General features: G+C 35.5%; 2 protein-coding genes across 2 annotated transcripts; one reads left to right on the forward strand and one right to left on the reverse strand.

Annotated features, from left to right (window-relative positions):
• Window positions 1-9,240: 9,240 nt before the first annotated feature.
• LOC119989922 (MADS-box protein FBP24-like) lies at window positions 9,241-11,399 on the reverse strand. Its single transcript, XM_038835696.1, has 4 exons — window positions 10,902-11,399; window positions 10,137-10,206; window positions 9,825-9,995; window positions 9,241-9,392 (listed from the first exon to the last, which is right to left on the reverse strand). Exons 1-4 carry the CDS (start codon window positions 11,087-11,089, stop codon window positions 9,276-9,278), a joined length of 546 nt encoding a protein of 181 aa, XP_038691624.1. The 5' UTR covers window positions 11,090-11,399; the 3' UTR covers window positions 9,241-9,275.
• A 1,905-nt stretch (window positions 11,400-13,304) lies between these two features.
• Window positions 13,305-14,670, forward strand: LOC119988014. Its single transcript, XM_038832925.1, has one exon. It carries the CDS (start codon window positions 13,469-13,471, stop codon window positions 14,435-14,437), a length of 969 nt encoding a protein of 322 aa, XP_038688853.1. The 5' UTR covers window positions 13,305-13,468; the 3' UTR covers window positions 14,438-14,670.
• The last annotated feature ends 6,170 nt before the right edge of the window (window positions 14,671-20,840 follow it).

The raw sequence follows: 20,840 nt of genomic DNA on the forward strand, positions 1-20,840 counted from the left end.
TAGAATTTCTGGGGAGCGAAAGCAGAGGGGGAGGCGACTCTTGGAGCTGGGAGGAGAGATTCTTCAGCTCAACTTGGATCTACTCAACTAATTGGGTTTATTCATGATTTTCTCATCTCTCTTTTTGTGTTTTTCTCTCATTATGTGTAACTAAACCTCTTGTGCCAAGGCTAGGTTGAAGCCTTGGGTTTGATGACTTTGTTTATGACTTGATTTACATATATATGAGTTGATTTGGGTATAAATCTTGTGTTTCTATGTTTGATTGCAATTTCTTCATGCTTGTGGTGTTTGGCCAACACTTTAGGTTTTTGGATGAAATTGTTTGGAGAATTTGCTTAGACAATAATATGTCAAGTAGATTATGCTTCTTGAAACACTTGATTATGAATGTGTCTCCCTTTAATTAGGTGACAATTTGTATGAATCCTAATCTCCATAAAACTCCATGAATTTCTATGCATGTTTAGACCAATAAGATGGCTAGAATGTATTTAGGAATATCCGACCTAGACCAATAAGATGGCTAGTAATCGATTTTAGGGAGATTTGGCTTAAGTGCGCTAAAACCGACTTAGGTACGGATTCGTTATGCCCGAATTAGCAAATATGTGTGTGAATTTGTGTCATCGCAAGTTATTTCCCAAGGGGGATTCCAAAGCTTTGGTGTTTATCTCATTTGCATTAGTTACATCCTTATTCAAAGAAAATACCAAAAATACTTTACTATTTGCTTGTTTTAGTTTAATTACCCAACCAAACAATCTTGAGTTGAACTTTACTTTTGTTTGCATTGTCCATACGTAAATACAAGTATAAATTTGGATTAGATATAACACCGTCCCTGTGGATTCGACCCTTGCTTATCATTGTGCTGTAGTCGCCGACTAGTACACTTGCTAGTAAGGTTAATTTAGACCCAACACCTTCCCCTTTTCACTTCCCTTTTTCACTTCCCTTTTTTTTTTACCCTACTTTCGGCCACTTTATCTTTTCCTTCTTTTTTTCACTTCCTTTTTTTTTACCCTACTTTCGGCCACTTTATCTTTTCCTTCTTTTTTCACTTCCTTTTTTTTTTACCCTACTTTCGGTCACTTTATCTTTTCCTTCTTTTTTATATTTTTTTTATATATTTTTTTTATATTTTTTATATGATATATATATATTTTTAATATAGTTGTTTTTATTATTATTATTTTTGTATTTTGTATTTTTTTGGCCGGACGAAAACCGGGTACTACAGCTGCCCCCCTTTGTATGTCTTTTATGAAATAAAAGGCAAACAAAGGCGTAGTCAACCGCGTTTCGTACGGGCCTGAAATGCGCGGGATCATTGTTGCCATTCCCGGCTTGGCCAAAAAGTTTGTGCAAGAAAATAAAGGGGCACGGGATCACAAGGCCATTCCCGGCTTGGCCAATGTTGGTGCAAGAAAATAAGGGGCACGGGATCACAAGGCCATTCCCGGCTTGGCCAATGTTCGTGCAAGAAAATAAAGGGGCACGGGATCACTGTGGCCATTCCCGGCTTGGCCAATGTTCGTGCAAGAAAATAAAGGGCACGGGATCACAAGGCCATTCCCGGCTTGGCCAACTGTTTGTGCAGAAAAATAAAGGGGCACGGGATCACAAGGCCATTCCCGGCTTGGCCAACTGTTTGTGCAAGAAAATAAAGGGCACGGGATCACAAGGCCATTCCCGGCTTGGCCAACAATAAATGAAGTGCATGGGATAACTATGGCCATTCCCAGCTTGGCCAACAAAAAGAAAGTGCATGAGATCACTACAGCCATTCCCGGCTTGGCCAAATGTTTTTTTTTTTTTAATCTTTGATTTTTTTTTTTTTGGTGAAAAGGTGCTCCGGATCACTGTAGCCATTCCCGGCTTGGCTGAAAATTTTTAATTTTTGATTTTTTTTTTATTATTGTGAAAAAGGTGCTCGGGATCATTGTAGCCATTCCCGGCTTGGCTGAAAATTTTTTATTTATGCAGTGATGATGCATGCACTGACCTATTTTGCTCAATTATGAATGTCTCATGAATGAATGGATGCATGTTTTCTCATGGTTTTGCCATCCTCCAACAAGCGTACAATTACGAATTGCTAAACCAAATTTGTTTCTCTGTCAGGGTTGACTTTCTGACTCACTGAGCTTTCAATGTATCTTCTCTAATCTGATTAGTGAAGGCCTTTTTCCGTTCTGGATCCCAGCTCTTGAGCTATCTCTTTTCCTTTTCCAATGTGCATTCCCATAATCAATTCATTTTCCCTGAAATTTGCATGTTCGTACGCATCTGAATTCAAAGCTACCCATTTATCTGAATTTCCTTATTCAAATCTTTTTTTTTTTTTTTTTTTTTGGCACGGCTTAGGAATGTGAGCTTCTTTTTCCTGCTAACACCTGCTTCAGCTTCATGCTTTTCACTCAGATCCTTTCCAGCTTAGGATGCCAAAATCCATCAACTTCCTATCAAAAGTATTGTCCTGATGCACTCATTATATTTCCTGTCAAAACTTTGTCAGTGATAAATTCAAAAGTACAGCCATGCTTGTCAATTATTGAAAGCAAATGATAATAATTTGTTTTTGGAGTATGAGATGAGAATTGAATTGGGATATGGAAAAAGATGCCACAAGTGACAAAACCGAAGAAATGAATTTCCTCACAATTTTTATTGAAAAGGATAGGTGGTAATAAAATATTTTAGAATGAAATATGTACAAGAAAGCAGAGAAATCAAAGGCAGAAAGGACAAACCGAGCTTCTTCAAGATGAAATATGTGATAATTCAAAGATTGTACCAAAATTGCCCCGATTTTGGTGTGCACCCAATTAACAATAATCAAATCTGACTTGTATGAGCCTATCTCTGAACCTTCCATTTCTGCCAACAAACTTCTTCTTCTATGTAACAGACTAACACCTTAGCAAGGTAAAATATCTGATGGTATCAAGAGCACCCCAAAATCTGCCCCAGTTTTGGGTACATGTCCAATTAACTGATCTCCAACCCTTCAATTACGAAATTAATTTTGCACTCCCACCTATGTCAATGTGAGACAAGTTAACAGCCAACTCAGGCACCACTCATCAATTCAACAAACTCGTAATCCAACCATCCTTCTTCAAACAATCTGAAATTTGAACTTGCAGCCCAAATTGAAACGCCTGTGAGGTTTTTTTCACTTTAGCAGAATTTGGTTTTTTTTTTTGCCCCTATTTTTGCCTAGAGCGCCCTTGCGGGTTTTCACTCTAGCGGGTTTTTTTTTTTTTTTTTTTTTTTTTGGCTACCAATAAAACTTAACAACTTCCTTGAAATTGTCCTGAATGCGCATTTTGAGGGGTTCAACTTCAACTAGTGTCTTCTCAACCTTTTGAACAAACTTTTCCAAGTTAATCATGTGATCTTCATCCTCACTTGGCTTGGCAATTATGTTATCCTCATGCACTTCAATCTCTTTATGCATCATATCATGAAACAGAATGACCTTGGTTTGCTGACAAGTATCTCCCGCATTTTTAGACCAAATGGCATGACTTCATAGCAAAAGGTACCACATAAAGTAATGACAGTAATTTCCTCTTTATCTTCTAGTGCCATCGTGATCTGATTACAATCATCCTTTTTCAGTACCGGTGCAATATTTCTATATCATTCGGGGTATTTTACTACAGCAAGACATCCGACATCAAATTGCTTCTTTATTTCATCTCTAATCTTCCAAGTTTGCACCAATTCAAATTTCCAACCCCAAATTAACAACCTCATCCATTTGAATTATCTTTTCTTTTTGATTAAACTTGTTTCAACATTTCTGACTATATCTCAGATTCATCCTCAATGTTCAAGTCAAACTCGACATTGTTAATGGGTGCCCCAAAATCTGGTTCATTCGGTTCATCTTTCCATTATCATCAATTTCAATCCTGTCAAAATGGAATTTGCAAGATTTGGAATTTGCAAGTGATGGACAAATAAAGGCAAATAAATGTGGGATGATGAATGTAACAAAGGCATCAAAAACACGGGAATTGGGCAAATAAATGTAGGAATGATGAGTGTAACAGAGCATCAAAAACATGAGAACTGGAAGCATTGAACATGCAAAAGCTGTACTAGAGAAATTTATCAAAGTAAAGTAAAGACATGCTCATTATTAAAACCCAATCAATGGCCGTGAGCCGGACCACAGATGGTAGTGCAGATGGATTTTACTCTTGAAGGCTGCTGACAGAATCTGGCAATTCCAAATTGGTCCAGTTACTGAGTTTAAAACATAACTCCCCAAAATTTCTAGTGTTTGGACTTCCTTATCATGTCCATGACTGCGACCAACATGTGCTCCAGCCTTTGCTGTCCATCTTCTAGTGTTTGTAGCCCCATCTCTAGCCGGGCTATCGCTGCATGCATGCGATCTGATTGTGGAGATGCTGCAATTGCTGATGAGGAATCACCAGGTGGTGATGCTGAGTGACCTTCTTGGGTCTGCTTCTTTCTAGTAGCAGTTGTTTTCAAATGGCTGATGCTCTGACGCCATGTCCTTCTTTCTAGCAAGGTGACTTGATATCCCAAAGATGCTCGAGGCTGAGGAGGTCGAATGCCTTTGAACAAAAGCAACCTTGTGATAAGCCGTGGGAAAAATAACTTCCCCGCCTTTATTGGCTTCTTCTCGACAAAATCCTTGGCTTTGAAGATCGTGGCCAGATAGATCTTCCCAATATCAAACCACTGCCCTTTATACATAGAGTATAAGACTGACAAGAATTTTCCTCGTCGTTCTTGCTCATGGCTAATAGGGCACAGATTTTTCCTGACAGCATCATCCAGCAACCACATCTTCGAAGGCAAATAAGCACGGCGTGTAGCGTTGCTGAGCCTATTCTTTTTTCCTCCACACATATCATCAACAATTTTCTGCTTTGACGCACAGATTGGTTGTTGAGATCCAATGGGCTTATCATCTACTGGTGGATATCCCAAGCAGCGACACAGATCTGCTGTCGTGAATTGAACTTTCACACCAGCTAGAATGACCTGATAAACCAGTTGATTCCTAGTCCGCTCACTTCGTGGTAGCTCGATGAGAGTGTGATAGAAGGAGCGAACGATCTGAGGATACACCAGTAAGTCATTTTCTGGATCTGGATCTACTAAAAACAGCAAGGAATGCTCCCTCAAGCAGCGTATCGCCCATTTGTTGATTGCTTCTCGCTGTACCGTTTCATCAATTCTACACTCCGGAATAATTTCAGCTTCGTTGAACAACGCAAGCCTGGATTGTAATCTTGAGGCGATGGTGCGTGAGCGTCTCGGCATAGCTCTTGATCTTTGTGAGAGAAAACACACTTTTACCACAACTAATGGAGATGAAGATGGAGACGGAGATGAAGATGGCTCAGAGAGAAAACACGCTTTTGCCAGAAATGATTGAGATGGAGATGAAGACGAAGACGAAGATGGCTCTGCATATGCGAAGACATTCGCGGTGCCTGTCACATCAGTACTTACTTTACTGTCACCTTCCACTGTTATTTTCCCCGCTTGAAGACAACTCTTTTCTTCTTTTTTTTTTTTTTTTTCAACTTAAATAAAAATAAAACAGAATAATAATAATAAAAAAAAAATTTCACACTCCCCAAGAAATTACGAATATTTGCACAGTGAGGCAGGGGACATAACAGACGATCAGGATTTAATCCAAGCAGGACCTTTTAAGCTGTCTGATAAGAGATTCCAACGGTGGTGGAGAACATGGCTCTGATGGTGATGGTGGTAATAAACATAGATCACAAGTCTCCGGAAGCTTTCTCTTGTTGTTGATGCATCTCTCTTTGTTTCCGTCTCTGGTCATGTAACCTTTCAAGCGCTTCACATCGGACAACTTCATTGACTTTACAATAAAATCCTCTACTCCTTCTTCCAAGCATCTGTCGATTCGAGTCACTACGTTCTCAGATGACCTGATTACCACCGGAATCTCTCTCAAGGCAGACGATTCCTTGATTTTCTTTAGCAACTCATCTCCTGTCATTCCAGGCATACAGTAATTGGTGATAATTAGATCCACTTTCAAACTATCAAACCCAACAGGACAATTATTCTCCTCGTCTAATCCCAGAAACTGAAGTATTCTTATTCCACTGTCCACTGCAGTTACTTTACAGGAAGTAATCTTGAGCAACCTTTCAATGACTGGTCTATTAACAAGGTTGTCATCGACAGCCAAAACGTAAACCTCCTCAGAATCAGACATAGAATGATCCATTCCCACTTGATCAACAAGAAAATTAAGAGTCAATTTCCTCACAAACTGCCCCATTATATTTTTTTTGTTGTTCATTTTCATTGTTTTAGTAATTCACAACTGTAATCTTATACTATAAGGATGGCAAAGACATGAGTGAATTGGTGTTTTTTTTTTTTGTTTTTTTTTTTTCATGCATGACTATGAACTTATTTAGTTTGACAAAATGCAATGACTGTGCCTACGTGAATGCATGAGAGAAGAAACCAATAATGGAAATTACAATTAAAAATGTGTAAGACAAAACATCGACGACAAATGAGTAAATCACACAAAAATAGAATATGCCATTACACTGGGTAACCTAAATTTCTGGAGGTTTTGGGCATGGATCTAGGGCTTTATAAAGTGCTTGGGTAAGTTTATCTAACTATTCTGCGAGGTCCCAGATCATGTTGCTTTTAAAATCCCAACTATTGGGACAAAAGCTCCTCCCTTAACTTTTAAGAGAAGTCGATCCGGTGAGGATATCTTCCACTACCCATGCGGAGACGGAATCTCACGAGAATAGTGGTCAACCCTCTCTAATACTAAAGGTAGAGCCCAGCTGGTAGGCTACAGTGAGTGTAAATGTATAAGATGACAAATACTTTACCACAACAAAATAAATCAACATCTCTGACATATAAAGGAAACAAACAATTAATCATACAAGAAGAAGTAACCGTAGCCAATCAATTTAATCATATGGGCTTGACCCTCTTAGGTTTAAAAAACCTGGTGTCCCCAGCAGAGTCGCCAGTTGTCGCAACCGGGGTCACGACGCAGACCGGCGTTTGAGGATGAAAAATGTTTAGAGTCGCCACCAATTGATTTAAGGTGCAATTGGACACCGAAAAGACCTGCGAACCAGAGAAAAGGGTACGGGGATCGATTGAGTGTGGGGAAGGTGTTAGGCACCCCACAACTCCCGTTTGAAAACGGTTACCCGGATTAATCTAATGGCTATCTTATGGAAACTTGCTCTTTGCAAGGTGTAATTGTTAAAGTTTGAATTATTACTTTCAACACACTTATCAACTTATGATAGTGTTTGAAAAAGAAAGCTTAGAATATTACTATCAATTTATGATAGTTTTTATTTGAAAATAGGTTTAAAATAACACTATCCACTTATGATAGTTTTGGGAAAAGATTTGTAAGAATACTATCAACTTATGATAGCATTAAAAAAAAAATTGTAATATTACTATCAACTTATGATAGTTTTTTTATTTGGAGACACACTACCAACTTTTGATAGATTTAATTTTAAAACACCAACTTATGGTGTTAACGATAAAATGTCCTACCAACTTTTGGTAGGTTTAATTTTGAACACCAACTTATGGTGTTAATGATAAAATGTCCTACCAACTTTTGGTAGGTTTAATTTTAGATACCAACTTATGGTTTATTTAATAAAATGCCCTACCAACTTTTAGTAGGTTTAATTTTAAATACCAACTTATGGCATAAATGATAAAATGACCTACCAACTTTTGGTAGGTTTAATTTTAAATACCAACTTATGGCATAAATGATAAAATGACATACCAACTTTTGGTAGGTTTAATTTTAAATTCCAACTTATGGTATAAATGATTATTTGGAAAAGTGTCATCTATCAATTTAACCTATTATTGCCAACTTATGGCAAATTCATAAATGAAATCAAATAAGGTTCGTAATTCAAATAAAGGAAATCAACTTATGATTTCTTTAATTGAAATGACCTATATTCAATTTTAAGCCTATATATTCATAATCCACACTTGTACAAATAATCCAAATAATAAATGTCGAAATTATACAAATCGACATGAATAAGATAAATTACACAATATGGGGGGCCAAATATACACAAATTGTAATAAACCAAACAAAATCTTGAAATTGCTCAAGCCTCCATCAACTCGTCCAAATAATATCCAAGCCCGAGCCTCGTCCAACAAAACAAACATAAAGAGAGGGAAAAATAGAATACTCAAATGTAAATCAAGATTTAAATCGAATCAAGACCACATTATGAGATTCACACGTATCCAAACCAAGAAAATCAAATCCAAATATGGTCTCTCCCGCTTTTTTCCAACAAGAAATAGAAGAAAAAAAAATGCAAAGAGAAAGGGCTCAACATATTAGTATCGAAAACACTCCCAAGCATCACATATGTCCAAGGTGAATGCAAGAAACACCATGTCTATTCTTAGTCAACATCCGAGGATGCTAAAAATGAATCAAACATTGAAATCAAGTGTAAATAGAGCAATACTTGAGTGAAAGATATGAGGGGTATGAAGCTTCTACCAAAAAATCCAAAGAATCGGTTTTCCCCTTCTCTCCTTCTCTCCTTCTCTCCTTCTCTTCTTCTCTTCTTCCTCTCCCCTCTCTTCCTCTCTTCCTCTCTTCTTTTTTTGTTTTTCTTCACCAAAGCCAAAGCCTCTCCTTTTTTTCTTCCTCTCCTTTTTTTCTTCCTCTCTCTCACGCCTCCTCTCTTCCTCTCTTTTTCTTTTTGTTTTGTTTCCTCTCTCCCCCCTCTTCTTATTCTTTTTCTTTCTCTTCTCCTTCCCCTTTTCACTTCCCTTTTTTTTTTACCCTACTTTTGGCCACTTTATCTTTTCCTTCCCCTTTTCACTTCCCTTTTTCACTTCCCTTTTTTTTTTACCCTACTTTCGGCCACTTTATCTTTTCCTTCTTTTTTTCACTTCCTTTTTTTTTACCCTACTTTCGGCCACTTTATCTTTTCCTTCTTTTTTCACTTCCTTTTTTTTTACCCTATTTTCGGTCACTTTATCTTTTCCTTCTTTTTTATATTTTTTTTTATATATTTTTTTATATATTTTTTATATGATATATATATATTTTTAATATATTTGTTTTTATTATTATTATTTTTGTATTTTGTATTTTTTTGGCCGGACGAAAACCGGGTACTACAATCTTCTCCTAATCAAACATGTGATTGACAAAAGCAAATAAAATTAAGTAATTAGTACTTAACAACATTAATTAATGGAGTACTAATCAAACTTGGGAGGGATGATTCAGTTTTAATTTTACAGACCTTCCTCTCAAGATTGTTCACTTGTTGCTGTAAAAGCTCATACTGTTTTGTCCAAATCATAAACCAAAACTCATTAATTACATTAAGTATCCGATGATATTATACACAAGCGAACATGATGTAGAACATGTTCCATAAATGTTTATGCACCTTTTTGATCATCCGAAATTCAAAATTGTCTAGTAAAAAGAAATTAAAAACTTAAATCTCGGAATCAAGGTTTTGAGTCAACCCGCAAAGTTTCACGCGATTCCAAGGTTTAAGCTTTTGATTTCTATTACATAGTTTTGAACTTGGGGTGATCCAAAATGTGCATAAACCTTTCTACAACATGTTCTACATCAAAACATGCATGTGGCCCAATTTCTAAGGTTGCAACTCGATCATGAGTTTCAATTCCTATCTTGTGCATGAGAGTTGTTCCGTTTCATTAATGTATATATGCATGAAGAGGTTGAAAGAACAAAATTATACCTTTCGAGCTCGAACCTTATAAATTGAATGCTCAAGTTGCTGCTCGATATCAATGAGTTCCTCAAATAATTGCACATAACGCAAGTCATCACCCATGTAGCGTTGCAGTTTCAGTTGGAGGTTGGTGGTTTCTTTTCTCATATTCATCAACTCAAAATGCATTTGATCAACCTGAAAATAATTGATGAGTGTATTTAGTAGCAGTACTCATCAAACAAATTAAATCATGATCAAATTAATCTCAAAATTAATTATATATATAAAAAAGGATACAAGGTTTTTAATTATTAGTATAAAGACTTGCAGTTGTACCGGATCATGGGAACTCTCTGGAATCTGGGTTCCTTTAGAAACATGGTACCTTCTTATGAGCTGCTGCATGCTGCTTCAACCAAAATTCTTCATTTAAGCATTATAGTTTCATAATTATTTTTTTTTTAAAAAAATACTTTTCACTGAATTAATGCAGAAGAGCTAATTAGGAGAATGGAGATCATCTAAGATTATTAAATATAAATTTCAATCATTGAAAACAATAAAATTAGACACAAGTGATCGAAATAACCTAGCTCTATTGAAGAAGAAAAGAGTTACTGTTTTAAAAATATTAAAAAAAAAATTATGGGTTTATGACAGACCGTACAAATTTAACTGGCCCAAAAGACCAGTCTGAGGAAGAAATCTGCTCTTCATCATGAACAAAAGTCATGAAGACAAACCCACATCAACATCATACATAACAAGAATTTCATATATGTCAGGAGAAAAGGGGACCGCCTGTTTGGTGTAGCGAAACCACAAATTTAAAGAAACTCAAAAGTTTTTTGATAAAAATTCCGAGTTTTTGAGGTAATAATAGTGTCAAACTTTGCATTTAAAATAGACTAATTATAATCAAAATTTCCCGAATTTGAGAACTCAAAAATCATTAGAAGAGAAAAGCTAATTAACATAAAATCAAACAACTTAAAATTATGTCAATGGAGATGAACAACACTATATAGTTGATACAATACAATAGAATATAATTCAAGGAAAGAATGAAGCTTGAGAATGGAAAGTGAATTAATTAATTACCCGGATGATTCACTGCAGTACTGAAACAACTTGCCAGTGCTGGAGAAGATGATGAGTCCAATTTGAGCATCACAAAGCACAGAGAGCTCATGAGCCTTCTTCAAAACCCCTACTCGACGTTTCGCAAACGTGACTTGCCTTGTGTTCTTGTCCTCAATCCTTCTGATTTCTATTTTCCCCCTTCCCATTTTTCTCCACCCTAGCTATAACTTGTGATTAAGACGTACAAAGAAAGAAACCAAACAAGTTGTATGTTATTACTTCTAAAAATTTATTCATTCAAGGCCTAGAAAAATATAGGTTATAGTACAGTAAGAAAGGAAAAGTTTTGTTTCTATAAACCCTAACCAGTAACCATCACCTATGAACTATTAAGAAATAGAGAGAGAGAGGAGATGGAAGAAGCAGGAAGGAATTAAGAGAAAGCTGTGTGGAGAGAAGTTGAAGACATTGTAGTGTTTTACCTCTGCTGACTGCTATCTTCACTTTGCCTGAGTGGGTATGGAACTTTGGAATGAAGTGTTAGTGAGGGAGATCAGAAGGTACCTCTGTATTTATGCAATTTAGCAACTTTACTATAATGCCACTCACTGGCTCATGAAGTAATTGGCATAGTGTTATATTTTGAGAGGGGTAGATTGGTACATGTGTGTGTTTTGTGTTCAAATGTGTGAGACTATAACATGCATATATATATATATATATATACACACATATATAGATATATATGTATGTATGTGATGCCTACTGCTAGCATGGCCTTGCCTCTGATCTGTAATGTGGGGCAAATTGTATGTTCTGAGACAAAGATGACTCACACAAGTTTACCTGTGCTGGTTTTCATGATATTGCATTCCACTGTCATTTTCTACTCTTCAAATTCACATTCAAATACACAACGTTGTATGTATATTGTGTGTATTTTCTTGTTTCTCGACTAAATTCTTCTGGGTCAATATTTATTTAGGTTAAATTATCTTGAAACCCATAAGAGATTTCAATTTAATTAATAGATAGTTTAGCTAGATTGAACTTGTGCATTTGTCTCAATGGTTATATATATGGGTTTTGATTTCAGATATGGTGTGGTAGAACTGTAATTCTTGAGAGAGAGGGCAGATAAGGAGCAAATGGGTTGATGTCATGCATGCTGTGACTTTCATCCCCAGTTGGTCCCTCCCCTACCCTGCCAGCCGATGTTGTTTTATGAAACTTTCCAATTTTGGGAAGAGGCAGAGGTAGCAAGGAAGCTGCAGGCTTGCTACAATTAAGCGTATTCAGATCAAGTGAGAAAGTGCATGCATTAATCCAATCCATCGCAGTCAAATTTCAGGTTATCTTCATGAGTGCTAGTCATTAAGAGAAAATCTTCTGGTGGAGCCCTCTGCATCTTCTGGGTTCAAAGGACTAAGACCCAAATGCTTGAAGTTGAACAGTTGCACCTTACAGAATAAGGAAACTGAGTTTGAATTCAAAAGGTCCCAGAAAATCGGAGAGATTAATTCAAATAGCCGTTACTTAATATTAAACTGGGTTACCTAAATTCTAGGAAAACAGAAAATCAGTAAAATAAATCCAAAAGCAATCAAAGTACATCACCACTTAACATATCAATGAGAGAAACATATTGGAAAAACAAATACATGTCTCTGCCAGCTATACACATCTTGGACTTTCAATTTCTCATGATCCGGCCATTCTTTTTGACCCAACATTTTTTTTATAACCGAAAACTACATCATATAAATTTACACTTTGAACATTTGACATTGACCTAAACTCAGGTCGTCAAGCCTACGCACACAGAAATTTTTCACCTGACGATAGAGTACTTTCTAACCCAAATAGATATATATTGGAGATAGAAAATTAAGACACCATTAATTTATATGTATGTACAACTTCTTTCTCAAAAGAAAAAAAAAAAACATATGACAAATATAATTCCACCCACAAATTTTTTTTTTAATACAGGGGAGGGAATGGAGTAACTCGAATTCGAGATCGTTATGAAATACCACACACATGAGTGTCATTTTAGCAAGTGGTGATTCTCACAAATTATTTTGTTATGTATAGGATCTTAGCCATATATAATTATGAACTTAATTTGCTAAGTCAAACTTTGAAACCTGCAACTCTTCACTTGGTATATGTGCCACCCATTGTTTTATGTACATTAACGTGGCATTACTTGTTACCTATATTAATCAACATCAATGGTAATTTGCTCAACAGAATATTCTATCAAGATTATTTGAAGTAAGGCCCATGGACCAATGGCTCATATTTCCTTGCCCAGCAACACTTGTAGACACCAAACAATTGTTGGCCCAAAGGCCCAAGTAGCCCAAACAAAGAATTAGACTTGAAGATGTCAAACACCCACTCTAATCTTTTTTATCTTTTGGGGAATTGGTGCCTTCCATCTTCTGCGTAGCTTCCTTCCTTCAAAGTCCAAATAACAATTCCGTCTATAAATTTTTAGAAGCTAAGACTGTGTTTGCTCCAAGATTTCTTTCCTTCTTCACATTACTTGGATCAGAAGCTAAAAAAGTTCAACGTCCATGGATCTGGCACCAGAGGAGCTCCAATTCTGTAGCATATCAGACATTCTCAGAGAATCGACCTCAATCCCCAAACGCTCCCCTAAAACCTTTTACCTCATTACATTAACCCTAGTCTTCCCTCTCTCCTTCGCAATCTTAGCCCACTCGCTCTTCACCCACCCACTTTTAGCTCAACTCGACGAGTCGGACCCGGATCACAACGCGACCAGGACTCCGCATCCATGGACCCTGCTCCTGGTCATCCAGTTCTGCTACCTCATCTTCCTATTCGCTTTCTCTCTCCTCTCCACCGCGGCGGTCGTGTTCACCGCCGCTTCGCTCTATACTTCGAAGTATGTGTCCTTCTCTAACACGCTATCGGCTATTCCCAAAGTGTTCAAACGATTGTTTTTGACCTACTTGTGGGTGGCGCTCTTGATGTTGGTTTACAATTCTGTTTTCTTTGCGTTCGTGGTCATTTTGGTGATCGCGATTGATTCTCAAAATACCTTTTTGGTGTTCTTCTCTCTGCTGGTGATTTTCGTTCTCTTTTTGGTGGTTCATGTGTATATTACGGCTTTGTGGCATTTGGCGAGTGTGGTGTCTGTTCTGGAACCGGTTTATGGGTTTGCGGCGATGAAGAAGAGCTATGAGTTGCTGAAGGGAAAGACTCGTATGGCGGTAGTGCTTGTTTTTCTGTATCTGGGGATTTGTGCGATGATTGGGGGTGTCTTTGGGACGGTGGTGGTTCATGGTGGAGCCAGATTTGGGGTTTTTGCGAGGATTGTGGTTGGTGGGTTTTTGGTAGGGTTGTTGGTGATTGTCAATCTGGTGGGACTGTTGGTGCAGAGTGTGTTTTACTATGTTTGCAAGAGCTACCACCATCAGGGGATAGATAAAAGTGCTTTGCATGATCATCTTGGTGGCTATCTAGGAGAGTATGTGCCTTTAAAGAGCAGCATTCAAATGGAGAACTTGGATGCTTGACAAGAGATGGAGATTGGCATTGCTTTATGTAAGTTTTCATGTATGAATTCCTGGCAGTGGTATTATTTTTGTAATTTGTGTATCTTTAACTTGTGATGGTTGTTCTAAATGGTATAAAGCTGTCACTTAGTGATATAGACCATGTTACTAGTATATGGAAATTGACTGTTATTTACTTACAATGTGATGAATGACATTATTATAATTGCCCTTTCTGATGGCTGTTTTATGTTTCTTTTTTTTTTTCAATAATAGAGTGTTTGGTTGTGGATTTGTTGTCGCTGATACACTGAAATGAAGTTTTCATATCAAGTAATGTTGTACTTGCTCATCTCTGGTGTTGAATTCCTTGTCCATCCTTTTCTGTATTACTTGTATGGACATATGGTCGTTTAGGTAGGTTTTTAATTAAATTTTAAGGTAACATTGGAGAAAATTTATGTCTGTTTTATGGTCTTTTATAACTCTGGAGAAATATAAAACTAAAAGTGCAAACTTTGTAACAATGGTGAAGATGCTTCATTGCAAACCTAGACATCAGAAGTTCAAGTCATGAAAACAGTTAACCCATTGGAATGTACTCTAATTATGAATTGGTTTGATGCTCAATTCTCTTATTCTGCTTGTATTCTTGATGATATTCGTGAGATATAGCTTCCTGCAAGGATTTAGATAAATCTGTCTGCAATTCAATCATTGATTAATCCGGCACTTCATTCTCTCCTTTCAAATTGTAGTCTTGATGGTATTAGTATACAAATTTGGTTAGATTGAAGTTGTCTACAATTCAATGAATGGAGGGGGAAAATTTTAATTTGCAGTCCATGGTTTTGTTAGGTGGAAGAGTAATTAAGGTGTGTTTTCTTATTTTTGGATGAGGAAAGGTTTGATGTTATGGCAATAAAATAAAGTTTATGGTCAGTAAATGTAGAAATGCTGCTTAAAGTGCTGAGCTGCATCCAAAAAATAAAAGTTGGTGGCTAGTAGTTGGATAATTGAAAGCAACTATTTAGAAAGTAAGGTTTAGCCTTTTCTGTTCTTGGTTATCTGTACCTATAGAATTCGGAAAATTAAAGACGGAAGTTTTTGGCCATTCTTGGGCTGAACAATCATTCAAGACTTGTATGCATGTTCTGGTTTTGTGGATCAAGCTTCATTTTTCTGGAAGCATTTTTTTTGGGCCAAGGTTTTGTTAAGGATTTAGAGGATGAGTTAGGAAGAGGTGGGCTTCCAGCCTTCATACCTACAATTTGTTAAACATTTCATCGACAGTTAGACTTGCATGTCACAATCCTAAACTTTCGCTTTGTAAACATCAGGATTTTCTATATATCTCTGTTCTACAGGAGTGAAAATGAAGTTCCATGCAAACGTTAAGACTTGTATCCCACAATATCCCATCTCTGAATAAAAACTTGTAAGCTTTAAGGTTTTCTTTTAATGTGATCTATCTGTGTAGGGATTGGGATTAACTGTGTTCGGGCTTGTGAGAACAACTTTTTGTTTGTTTGCTAAATCCATGTAGTCTAATTTTCAGATGCCAAGGTTTTTAAATCTTAGGTTGCAATTGTAGCAATTTTGCTCTTGGGAAAAGAAAATTACAAAAAACTTTAGGGAGAACAATGCATCTAGCAAATATTTTTTAGCTGCTAGTCGAGATGAAACTTGGTTAGTTTCAGCTTTTGGTGGTTGTCTTTGCAGAGTGTACATAGTGATCAATTAGGTTCATGTTGCATTCGCATAAAAAAGATGCACGTCTCTCTATGAGCCGGGCACACTTGCGCTAGTACACTATATAAATTCTATTTCTTCCTAGAGCCATGCTTCATCTCTGCCTATGTTGGTTCCATGTATCTGAGTTTGTCTGGAATCCTCTGCTTTTTTTTACTAATTTCATTTGTTAATGTCTTTTTCTTTCATGGATAAGGCCCATAACTGGTGTGGCCGTGTGGGAGGGGGATATTTCTAAATTCTAACCTACATGAGACTCGAACCCGATGTACAACCTTGGGATGAGTTCACCTCAGCTTAGGGGTCGTTGGCATTTGGTGGGATTACTACAATGCATCCCAACAGTCAAATATAGTTTAAAATGCTCTGTTTAGCCTTCAGCTTCATCATTTACGGCTATAATTTGTTGTGGCTATAATTTGTTGTGGCGAGTTGCTTAATTCTGGGAGTGAAAAATTTTCTATTGAAGTACTGGTTTGAAAATCTGAATTGAATGATGCTTTGGGAAATAATCATGTTTGTCCTCAACTTGATTTGTTGCGGATAGTTGCTAGATCTACAGTAGTGGTGATACATCTCCCTGTCATTAGTTGACCATCATGAATAGGATGCTGTATATGATCTTGATCAGATAAGAGTGAAGCCATCAACAGCTTGTAACTTTGATAAGCTGTTTGCAGTTACCTGGTCAGAGGAATCGAATCTATGTATGTATTATCAATCTGGGTTTTGTATATTTTGCATTCACTATGCCAGTACGAGGTTGCTGATATGGAATCTACTCTCGGAACACAATATATATATATATATATATATATATATGGGAAAATTAGTGTTAAGTACTTCAATTAAAAGTTTTGTCCTTTTGTTCCAATAAGTACGGTCAGATAAGTTTTGTTCCATGAAGTTTAAAACACTATTCCATAAAGAATAAAAAGTTAAAATAACAAAATATGATTTGATCATTGGATTTTCTTTTTTTTTTTCCTTTGTTATTCTCATTTGTTTGTGATCGCGTAAGTATTTTAAACAGTTTTTCTGTGATTTTTTCATTCCGATTATGTTGTATTCGAATATGGATATGCTCGTCTTCATCATAAGGCTTGTAGATACTGTTATTCTCCTTCATTTGTCGTCACAGAAGTGTCTCGGCGGTTCCTATGATGATTTTTATGGTTTTTTTTAATATGTTTATGACATATTCGAATATGGGATATGTTATTTGTTTCAACGTGCTGATATGTTGTCTGTTTTATTATATATGTTTGAAGATTTGAACACGAGAATTTCATTTAGTCAGGGGCATAATGAAGATTGATAAATTGAACAAAAATATAAAATATGAAACAGATATAATAACTGCATATCCAAAACATGTAACATATCAAATAGATATAATATCACCAGATCCACATCATACATAATGTCAATAAATCCAAAACAGATAACATATAAACATATCCAAAACAGATATAATATCAATAAATCCATCCATCATAACCAGAATCAGAAGAAAAAATAAATTCAAAAAAAGAAGCGACGCGCCTTGGTCGACGTTGGCTGCATTAGCCGTATCGAACTCTTTACGAAACGGTGGTATGCGGTTCACAAAACTTGTTCAACGACTTAAGTGATCATCGATAGTTGGTGATGATTGGGCTTCGATCGAACTGTCATAGAGCTTCATTTTGATGGTTCGTTCCTCAGAAACGATAGCCGGACGACAACCTTCTTCTACGGTGAAAGAAACAAGAAAAATGAAGGGTATTTTGATAAATTTATAACTTTTGTCCTTATTTTGAACTTTTTTTGATTTGTCGAATAAATCTCACATTTTTTCCTTACGTATAAATTCCCCAATATATATTGTGGGCTTCATCAATTATAATTTGTGTGGGTCATAAACAGAATAATCTCGGCAGACATAATAATCAATTAATTCCTCATCATAGGCAAAAAAAGACCATCAATTCATGTAAAAATCATGAGAAATACTCATGATTGTCTCAACTCATTATAATCGACTGTCTTTAATTATGCATAAATATTTGTGTCATATCCCACCCATAAGAGACGAAATGTCGAATAATTGAGAAAAAAAATATTTAAAAAAATCATACATATAATTTAGTGACACGCGTCATCAAAAATAGATTTGAAATAATAATTGATTGGGTCCATTTTGATTGCTGAACTTCGGCCCCCTTGAAGATACTAGTATAGATATCAAAACAGATACGAGTTGAGATAAGCTACCCCATCAATTTATTTATAATATCCACAAAATTATTTAATTAATAATTGTTATCTCTATTAAAAAATAAATAAATATAATATCTTCTTTATTTTTTTTATGAAAGTATCGAAGGTAGATTCAATGTGAGCCAACCGACGATTGAATACTTAGCACTCAAATTTTTAAAAAAAAAAAAAAGAAAAGAAAAAAAGACTCGAATTTTTCTCTCAAATTAATGATAATAATTATATTTTTTTTTAAAAAAAACAGTAAAGTTGGGTTGACCCGATAAACAAAACCTGTGTTCAAAAAGTCCACGTTTGAGCACTTATTTACCTTGTTGACTAATTGACTTCCTTCCTGCTTTGTCATGGAACAATAACTAATTAACGAACAATGTAAAATGTAAGACGAAAATTAACTAATAATGTAAACAAAAAAATAAATATTGACCAATTTGACATGCGTTATATTTTTCAACAATCAAAATAAAACCCTTACATCTTATTAAATCAATTTACGATAACTTGAACAACCAAAATATATATGGTGGTGGGGGCTAAGGGAGTATATATATATATATATGCCAAAATGTATCTATCTCCAGGGTCCTACTACCCATATAAGCTTAAGGACCACAGTACAACATATATACTGCAACCACAAGGGCTTAACCAGGCATTGGAACTCCTGCTGGTGGACCACTCACCACTTCCTTTCCATCTCCATCTCTACCACCACCAAACCCACCTCACAATAATCGAACTACAATATATATGATGTTGTTGGTGTGGACCATAACCATTCATTCTTGCAATCTAAAAAATTATATTTGTTGTCATCAATGCATATCTTAATCAATTAAATATATGTATATCTAATTAATTTTCTCTAAAATACATATAATGTGACACTTGGCACACACTTGTCATTATTGAATGACATATATTTGTAATCTTATTGATTAAGGAGATGTTTAACCTAATTTTTGATGTTACACATTTTTTTAAAAAAAATATTCAATGATGTAGGCTTTGAGAGAAACACAAGTCGTAATCAACTTAATTACTAGGAAGTCCAATATATATGATACTGGATATTCACAAGAATATCCTTTGTGCATGTACATATACATATACATATAAGTTTGTATTTTTAAGGAAATTTTAGTAAAGAGATTAGAAATGGGGTTGTTGATTTAATTTGATTTGATGGCTTGTTTCCCTACTTATATATACTTTATGTAAAATCGCAATCATACAATTATATTATTTTCGAATCTCTTTAAATTAATAAATTTGAAGCTGTCAACTCCCTTTTGGCCTCATAAGTCATATATGCCGCCCTATTTATATGGTCATTTGTCTCCCACCATTATTCGCAGTTCTATTTAGCTCCTAGGTGTATGTATAGCTAGATAGTTCAAAATTTTACTTTGTAAATCAAATAATTAATAGTAAATAATATGAGTAGGCTAAGCTAACCGGATCCCGGCCTCTGTAATTCGTTTAGAATTGAAGAGTTTACAAATTTAATCCAATGATTTGGGATATGTTTCACATCATGGTCACACTTCTATTTTTATATTTTTAAAATATTTCTAACATTTTCTCTACCATTATATGTGAATTGTACATTTTAAAGAATTATAAAGCCCCTAAATCCGAACTAACCATGACCCTAAGTCCCTAATAAAAGCAAATTAATCATTATCTAGTGATAATCGAGCTGGTTGAGGATGAATACTTAAGAACATTGTGAGATATTTGTAAAAAAAAAAAAAATTACAAGAAATTCAAAAGTACTCTATAATTTGTGAAAAAAAAAAAAACGTTATCAAAGAAAAAAAGTTCATTTATTAAGGACAAATGATTGAATGAATGCACTTAAGTCAAAAGGATTTTGGATCCTGAAAGATTCTCTCGCATACCATTTGTGAAATAGAAAATCCTCACCTTCCCAAACCCAATGAACCATGGCCACCAATCATAGCCTAAGTGGAATCATTTACTCATAATTTAATTATTATTGGTACAAGTTTTTGTTGTCTCAATCTTACATCAATGGGCGATTAATCAATAGACCAAATTCCCCAAATACCTAATGTTTGTACATGTGGGAGAGTGATGTCTACTCTTTGAATTCAATCATTTAAATTAAAATTCCCAGAATATTCTTCAATATATATGATAAAATCTTTAATCATCTCAGGCAAAACTCTTTTTTTCTTTTTCCTTCTCTATATATTATGAAACAAATTAAGATCGGAAATCTCTCAACAATGTTAAATAACTGATGAATCATTCAAGGATGGTTGAATTATTTAACGCACTTAGATGAGTCTTATAAAATTAAAAATAAGAGAGGAGATGGACACCCACATTTAATTTTAATTTCATGATGCAACTAAAAAGGAAAGAAAGTGGTGGACGATGA

This window comes from Tripterygium wilfordii, chromosome 21 (assembly GCF_013401445.1).
Source record: "Tripterygium wilfordii isolate XIE 37 chromosome 21, ASM1340144v1, whole genome shotgun sequence".
In the NCBI taxonomy this organism is placed as follows: Eukaryota; Viridiplantae; Streptophyta; class Magnoliopsida; order Celastrales; family Celastraceae; genus Tripterygium; species Tripterygium wilfordii.

What these genes read in the sequence shown, in the direction of transcription:
- LOC119989922 (XM_038835696.1), bottom strand. Translation starts at nt 11,089, where the DNA reads ATGGGAAGGGGGAAAATAGAAATCAGAAGGATTGAGGACAAGAACACA. An exon ending in TACTGCAGTGAATCATCCGG is followed by an intron (nt 10,207 to 10,901) that starts GTAATTAATTAA and finishes TGGTTGAAGCAG; the next exon opens with CATGCAGCAGCTCATAAGAA. An exon ending in CAGAGAGTTCCCATGATCCG is followed by an intron (nt 9,996 to 10,136) that starts GTACAACTGCAA and finishes AATTATTTTCAG; the next exon opens with GTTGATCAAATGCATTTTGA.
- LOC119988014 (XM_038832925.1), top strand. Translation starts at nt 13,469, where the DNA reads ATGGATCTGGCACCAGAGGAGCTCCAATTCTGTAGCATATCAGACATT.